Raw genomic sequence first — 8,485 nt, forward strand, 5'->3', positions numbered from 1 at the left:
CCTAAAGTACAGCAAAACTAGTAGAGACGTGCAATGTTATTTCAATTTCAATATATTGTAAAATGTTTTTGATTCCAGTGATGCAAAGCTGAATTTTCAGCATTATTACTCCAGTCTTCAGTGTCACGTGATCCATATATATATATATATATATATATATATATATATATATATATATATATATATATATATATATACACACAGTATTTCTAAGGGGTGTTTGGTGTGGTTGCAAGGTTGTTTGCTGATATTCTGTGGCTGGATTCACGAAACAATATGATTTATAAAAAATTTTCTTAACTGATATTTTCTTTACTATTGACTTTCTTTAGAAAATAAATGTTGTATTCCTTAAAATACTTAAGAATGTTCTAATCTTTTCACTTAAGATTGTTCTTATGACTTAAAGGGGGGGTGAAATGCCATTTCATGCATACTGAGTTTTTTACACTGTTAAAGAGTTGGATTCCCATGCTAAACATGGACAAAGTTTCAAAAATTAAGTTGTACGTTTGAAGTACGTTTGTTCCAAAAATACCTCTTCCGGTTTGTCACAAGTTTCGGAAAGTTTTTTTCGAGTATGGCTCTGTGTGACGTTAGATGGAGCGGAATTTCCTTATATGGGTCCTGAGGCACTTCTGCTGGAAGAGTGCGCGCTCCCGTATAGCAGAGCACTTAGCTTACTGTCTATGGCACTTAGAGCACAACAGACTTCACTGATCAGAGCAAGAGCGTCGCGAAATGTCACAAAAGAAGTGTGTTTTTGGTTGCCAGGGCAAGACTATGGAAGCATATGGGTAGCATTATTCAATTTGGGATGTAATATGCAAAATGACAATGCAATATGTAAAATGGCAATGCATTTCTGTATTTACATTTACATTTTCCAATACATTTGTGCAACGTTTGGTGCAAAATGAAAATGAAAATTAAATTACATAATTTTAATTTGCCATTTACTACACCAGTTTTAATATGTAAAATGAATATTAATTTTAACGCTTTATAAGTTGCAAAATTAAAATGAAAATGTATTACAGAAATGATTAGATATGTCTAACATGTTAAAGCAAAAACTGTGGCAAAATGATCATTTAAATGCTATTTTTCTTAATTGCATTAACACTCACAGTCAAGACACTTACGATTGCATTTTCATTCGGTGTCCCGCAATGAATGTAGCAAAATTCAATGTGCACATTGAAAATGCATTCCGAGCCGATCACGTGTCCCCGCCCTCGCGCCACGTCAATCATTGTGTGAACAAGGCGGGGCTTACAGAAGGTCAGAGACTCAAGTCTCAAGAAGAGGATTCAATCAAGTGAGACAACATGGACAAGACAGTTGGTCCGTGTATGTTTTGATCATTTCGGTTTATGGCTTCAATATTTCATTCGGACTTGTGGGCGGAGCTGAAACGCTGCTTTCATCTGATTGGTCGAATCGGATCGGTTTTCATCTGACAGCCTTCAGCTCGGTCTTGTCATTCTTTCAGGCAGAATAAGAGTCAGTGCGAGTGAAGCACTGTAATGTCTGAAACCACCGCTCACTGTTAATTAGCATAATATTTCAATCAGATGAAGCTGAGCACATAATTCGTGCTGCTGAGACCTGCAAATTATTTCTAGGTTGTAGTATTGTATGAATATTGTCCCACTGATAAATACAGTGCAAATAGTTCTGTCCCTTTGGATAACAGTGAAGTGGAAATTAAAATCAATAATAGACTGAACAGTTCCATGTCTGTAACATTTACCACTCTCATCTTTTAAGTCATAAGGCACTAGGTATGTGTGTGTGTGTGTGTGTGTGTGACATTAATAAATAATTGTAAAAATGAATATAGTTACATTTCTAAATAAAAATAGTAAAATTAGCTCTATGCTGCTCAGTGCTCCTGTAGCCTACCCCAGAGCGCCCTCTCGCGGCTGTAGACGGTAATGTTTTCTCTTGGTCTTGAATAAATGTGACAAATAGTCCAGTGCGACTTATATATGTTTTTTTTCCTCGTCATGACGTATTTTTGGACTGATGCAACTTATACCGAAAAATACAGTTAACATTATTATTTTTATTTATTATGAGAGTAATTGACACAGACTAGAATTTTAATGTTTCACCCAATTCAGCTCATATCTTTAGACTCGTCCGACTCGTGTTGCTTGTATAACTGGCCAGACTTACCTTCCCAAAAAATCCTATTTAATTTTATTTCATAAATTTAACTATATTTATTTCCACTTTACTGTTATCCAAAGGGACAGAACTATTTGCACTGTTTTTATCAGTGGGACAATATTCATACAATACTAAAACCTAGAAATAATTTGCAGGTCTCAGCAGCACGAATTATGTGCCCAGATACATCTGATTCAAATATTATGCTAATTAACAGTGAGTGTAGTTTCAGACATTTCAGCTGAAGGCTGTCAGATGAAAACCGATCCGATTCGACCAATCAGATGAAAGCAGCGTTTCAGCTCCGCCCACAAGTCTGAATGAAATATTGAAGTCATAAACCGAAATGATCAAAACATACACGGACCAACTGCCTTGTCCATGTTGTCTCACTTGATTGAATCCTCTTCTTGAGACTTGAGTCTCTGACCTTCTGTAAGCCCCGCCTTGTTCACACAATGATTGACGTGGCGCGAGGGCGGGGACACGTGATCGGCTCGGAATGCATTTTCAATATGCACATTGACTTTTGCTACATTCATTGCGGGACACCGAATGAAAATGCAATCGTAAGTGTCTTGACTGTGAGTGTTAATGCAATTAAGAAAAATAGCATTTAAATGATATTTTTGCCACAGTTTTTGCTTTAACATGTTAGACATATCTAATCATTTCTGTAATACATTTTCATTTTAATTTTGCAACTTATAAAGCGTTAAAATTAATATTCATTTTACATATTAAAACTGGTGTAGTAAATGGCAAATGAAAATTATGTAATTTAATTTTCATTTTCATTTTGCACCAAACGTTGCACAAATGTATTGGAAAATGTAAATGTAAATACAGAAATGCATTGCCATTTTACATATTGCATTGTCATTTTGCATATTACATCCCAAATTGAATAATGCTACCCATATGCTTCCATACAAGACAACCCTGCACAGACTACCAAAAGAGAAACAGCATTAAGGGACCAGTGGATGGAGTTTATTTTTACAGAGCATCAACGGAGTTGTGCAAGTGTTTTTGTTTGTTCCCTGCATTTCGGATTGCACATCGTTTATTTCTTAAGGATAATGCAGTCCCAACGGAAAAGGGTCACGATCGTGTGTTGGAACCGCATGCGGTGAGTAAAATTGCTTCAAATATCTCTGTGTTGTTAACTTAGCTATCAGCCCGTAAGCACATCAAGTAAACAACATACCATGTTGTCATCAAACTGCACTTTCCACATGTACAGCTTAAAAAAAAAAAAAAAAAAAAAAAAAAGACGACATAAAGTGGAACTTAGTCATTTTCCAAAACCGCTAAGCAAATATATACAGTTTCAGTACATACCACATAGCATACCGCCTTTGCTGATGCTGCTCTTGTTAAATTTCAGCCTCTGGATCTGTGTCACAGCTTCCACATGCTCTCAACTCAAAAGCCTACTGGTGCTCGTGATTCTTTAGCTCCGCCCACATGTCACGCCTCTAGGCGCTCGTGTTTTTCCGGGAAAAATCGGTACAGACTATCTTTCTCTTATAAATATAATACAAATAAAGACTTTTTGGAGTTAGGAAGGATGCAGTACTACTCTATAGGTACTCAAGATTAACAGGATATTGAGTGAAAACGAGCATTTCACCCCCCCTTTAAGAATAATTCAAATTCTTGAAAATAATCTATATAGAAATCAATGTACATTGGTTTTTTTTTTTTTTTGTATTTAAGAAATATTAAAACTTTAAATTAAAAAAAAAAAAAAAAAAAAAAAAAAAAGATGTTTTGAAGCACATATTTGAGAACTTCTTTAAAGTTTTTCAAGGATTGTACTTAGGAAAATGCATATGAATTTCAAATTAATCTTAAGTAAATTTCTTAACTTCTTTCAAAATAAGATTTTAGTGAATCCGGCTCCTGGTTCCTATTTATGATCCGATGTATGCCTATCTGATTTTTTTTTACCTGTTTTCAATTCAATTCAAGTTTATTTGTATAGCGCTTTTCACGTTACAAATTGTTAAAAAAAAAGCAGCTTTACAGAAAATTACGTTTATACAGTATATTTAGTAGTAGCTTGTCAGTGTTGACTATGTCAAATAATGAGTCATAATGAGTAAGCACCACTACAATGATAACAACAAACATGGCCTAAAGATGAAGTAATAAGATGCTTGTCACCTATGTTCCAGTCTAACTAGTATAACAACTCCTAATCACTTGTTTACAAGAACCAGAGAGAAAACAAAGTTACAAAATGTTCATACTTCTTCCATTTGAATGATGCCAGTCCTCCTCTCTGCAGTAAAATCTGACCCTCTTTGAGGTTGTCTGGAGTTGGAGGCAAGGGTGAAGAACGGGTTTCCACAGACCCGTTCACCAGAGGGCTGTATATATTACTGTAGATGATCTGATTTATCAGCTGCATGATCTGAAGTCATCAGAAACCCAGTTTGATTAAATCAATAATTATGATTAAATCATCAAATGAGCACGCAAACTCATAATAACAATGATTTACAGTAGAAAGCACAGCAGATCTGCTTTGTATTTAAATAAATATTTCTGCTAAAATGTTCTCACCCTCAGGCCATCCAGGATGTAGATGAGTTTCTTCATGGGAACAGATTTGGAGGAATGTAGCATTCAATCACTTACTCATCAATGGATGCTCTTCAGTGAATGGGTGCCGTCAGAATGAGAGTCCAAACAGCTGATGAAAACAAAACTATAATCCTCAGGTAATCCACACCCCTCCAGTCCATCAGATAACATTATTTGAAGCAAAAAAAAAAAACTGTGTCCATCCATCATTACGGTGTTTTAAATTGATTTAACCATTGATTTTGGCCAAAATATAAATTCATGATCAATTATATTCCTTTCTCCAGTGGAAAAATCCAAAGATCTACTAACATCTTTGTTCAGATCCGTTTTGACTTGTAAACAGTGCATGCATGATCTGTGCATATTTCTCTCCTGATTCGGACAAGATAACAATTTTCACTGGAGACAATATTAGCTGGAAACTATGGTTTGAAGTTGAAAAACAGTTTTAATAAAGGATTTGTTTCAAATCCTGAGTTTGACATTAACTGATGGACTGGAGTGCTGTGGATTATTGTGATGCTTTTATCAGCTGTTTAGACTCTCATTCCGACGGCACCCATTCACTGCAAAGCATCCATTGGTGAGCAAGAATTTCTCCAAAGAGAGTTGAATAAACAAACGCATCTACACCTTGGTTGGCCTGAGGGTTTAAAGTTAATTAGCATTTTTGGGTGATCTATTCCTTTAATGATCTGAAAGAAAGTTCAAATTCAATCCACGTAGCATGTGATGTTCTCACCTGCTGCTTGTCCTCTAAGGACGCAGCTTCCAGCTCATAGTCCGACCGATCTCTAAACGAAATGGAGAACCTGGTACCTGGTGCATCGTGGCAGTTTTTCACCTCAGAAAAACAGAGCTGCCGTTTTACAATGCCTTTCTCGATGCTGCACAAAAAGCTTGTGCTGAAATCAATCTGAAGCAAAAAAAAATGATGCACTTGTTAGACGTGGTTTCTAGAGAACAGAGATGTATTCAAGCAGCTCAGCGTGTCAATACACACCTGCAGCACCCGTTTCTGCCATATATAGCGGTTGAACTTGCGGACACTGAAGTTGTACTGTGACTGTTTTTCCTGCAACAGAGATATCGATGATAATGTTAAACAAAGGATTCAAGAAATAACTAATAATACTTCCTCGTTGCAAAAGGTCACTTTACAAAACTCAAGTAGGACTAATTACAGTCACCATACAGAGGCGATTATAATATATTAGGGCTTGTCCTATGAAAACTGGTTCTGCAACAAATCATTTCCTTAAAAAAAAAAACTGTCAAAACATACTAGCCACTTTAAAGTTCTTAAGAAAAAATATGTCCTCTGAATGACTTGCACAGCCATATTGCTGACATATTTTCTGATTTAATAAAACACAACTCAAAGGGAAAACATTTGTAAAATGTTGATAAGATCTTTAAATCTTCATTTAACATGAATGTCAGGAGTTTTAAACATATCCCATACTGCACCTCCGGCTCAAAGTTCCTCTGCTTGTGTAACATGTCATTGTTAGCCCGCATCAGAGCTTCATCGATACTCATTTGGCCTGATTTCACCCAGTTCATGACATTCAGCTGCATTTCGTTGCTAAGCTGTAGAAACAATGAGAGTTTTAGTCAGTGACTGTGATTATTCGTAAGACAAGCACATGCAGTCTCCATGCAACACTATTTGGCAACAATGAATTCACTCTCAACAAACAGTTGAAATGAGGAAGTTATTTTTCATTTAATTTTTTTTGTTCATGCTTATTCATCTCAGAAAGATTTGTGGACACCAGTTTACATGACACGTGTTTGCTCTTCTTGTAAATTTGAACTGTTTTATGACATTTTATAGAGACATTTTACAATGTCATTGCGGGAAATCAAATGCACAAATTTGTTCATGAACGCGAGAACACTAATTATTATTATTATTTTGTAAATTCACAGTATTACATTCATTTACAGCACTTAAAATGTGTTTTTGAGGTTCGATGCCCATTTTATTTGAATAAACAATTGAATGATTATCTGTTCTATTTCAACAATTGTAGTTCACTAAATAAGTTAAGAAAATAAAAATCCTTACCTGAGGAACATGCACTGTCTTTCTGTAATCCATCTTTCTTCATTGGACTTCATAAGATCAAAACATATGTCAGATCACCCATCAAGCTTTGTCAAATAGTAAACGGACTCAGACTGAGGTTTGCAGACACCTGAAAAGGGATGTGTTTATTTGAGAGAACTAGGTATGCCGGTATGGCATGCAGATTTATTACTAGGTAACTTCCTTAAATGCGGCTTACCTGAAGGAAAAAAATAAAAAAATATGAAGTCATGCACCTCCACCCTTTATCTGACTTCTCATCTTTCTGTGGGACACGCAATGTCTGTCTCTCAGTTGCAGAGTCATTTACAGCATAATGTATGGCTAGGCTATTATGTTTTCTCTGCTATTGTTTCCATATTTGGTTGTAACCCTGGCTGGACTTATCATTGGGCTTGAGTGGGCTGCAGCCTTTTCCTGTTTAGCTTGTTTGGTTTGTTAGTCATATGCCAGTCAGAATTCAGAAATGATTAGCTGCATTTACACCGTGCATGCAAGATCTAAACGAGCCAGCCGGGGCTGCAGTTTACAACTACGACCTTCAAGGCCACTATCAAACAGCATAAACTGGTATTTATGATTATTTCACATAGAAAAAGGACACACATATTGAACCGCGTCTGCCCCGAATGGTTTGTTATCTTGGGGGGATTTTATGCATGACTACTTTAAACAGCTCCATTAAGCCTTAGCCCAAAGAGCGCACATTTAGAAAGATAATGATCAATTCTCAAATGTTCATACCATATTTCTTTACAGAGGATGATAATATATTACTACGTTTCACTAAATTATGCAATCATCTGATGAGTTTTGAGCGCTCTCTCATGCCTTACTGCAATTACACATAGTGGGGAAGAAATGTCATCAAAATGATGACAAATAAAACAAATAGCATTTTATTGGGTTTCTGTTTTTTATAAAATAGCTGTGACTATGGTGTAGGACATTTCACACAAAGTCCTTTTTTTATTAATATATATATCTGCACGATCGCCACCGCACATTAAACAACATCTTAAGAAGTAACGTTCAGACACAAAAAAAAATCTGTTTTAGCAATAGTTTATGTTTATTTATTTATATATTTAACTTTTCATATGCTAATATTGGTTTAAAATAGGTCTATCAGAGCCTCCTGGTTACCATCCGTCTACATTAAACTCCTTCATTCTGTTCTGTAGAGGTTAAAACAGCACAGGACTGTCATGGGATTCCCAGAGTCCTCAACTGCAAATTAAAAACTGAAGGAAAATACAAATTATCTATTAGGTCGGCACAGAGAATTTAGCATTGTGAGGTTTATTAATCTTCCAGATCAGTTATAATGAGGACAATTATTGCATCGGTGGGTTAATCATTCGCTGATTAAATCAAGATTTGGAGAAATGTAGCATTGCATCAGTGTCCCAGCAATGGATGCTCTGCAGTGAATGGGTGCCGTCAGAATGAGAGCCCAACAAAACTCGAATCACCTGAGGGTGAGGACATTTTAAGCAAATTCAAGAGCAGGTTCGCGAATCATTTGAGTCAATTTTGGAGCTTGGAGCATGACTCATTTGAATCAGTTTGGGAGTTCAGAGAGGGTTCGCGAATCATTTGTGTCAGTTTGGG

The 8,485-nt window shown here is 36.0% G+C and overlaps 1 protein-coding gene across 1 annotated transcript; it reads right to left on the reverse strand.

Annotated features, from left to right (window-relative positions):
• Positions 1–4,393: 4,393 nt before the first annotated feature.
• Positions 4,394–7,098, reverse strand: LOC113080366 (uncharacterized). Its single transcript, XM_026252531.1, has 5 exons — positions 6,851–7,098; positions 6,247–6,369; positions 5,780–5,851; positions 5,519–5,692; positions 4,394–4,600 (listed from the first exon to the last, which is right to left on the reverse strand). The coding sequence occupies exons 1-5, from the start codon at positions 6,881–6,883 to the stop codon at positions 4,394–4,396; spliced, it is 609 nt and encodes a 202-aa protein (XP_026108316.1). The 5' UTR covers positions 6,884–7,098.
• Between the last annotated feature and the right edge of the window lie 1,387 nt (positions 7,099–8,485).

This window comes from Carassius auratus, unplaced genomic scaffold (genome assembly GCF_003368295.1).
Source record: "Carassius auratus strain Wakin unplaced genomic scaffold, ASM336829v1 scaf_tig00031052, whole genome shotgun sequence".
In the NCBI taxonomy this organism is placed as follows: domain Eukaryota; kingdom Metazoa; phylum Chordata; class Actinopteri; order Cypriniformes; family Cyprinidae; genus Carassius; species Carassius auratus.

Coding starts and splice junctions, on each gene's coding strand:
- LOC113080366 (XM_026252531.1), bottom strand. CDS start 6,883: ATGGATTACAGAAAGACAGTGCATGTTCCTCAG. Junction 5,693..5,779: donor GGCAGAAACGGGTGCTGCAG/GTGTGTATTGAC, acceptor TTTTTGCTTCAG/ATTGATTTCAGCACAAGCTT. Junction 4,601..5,518: donor CCTTAGAGGACAAGCAGCAG/GTGAGAACATCA, acceptor TGATGACTTCAG/ATCATGCAGCTGATAAATCA.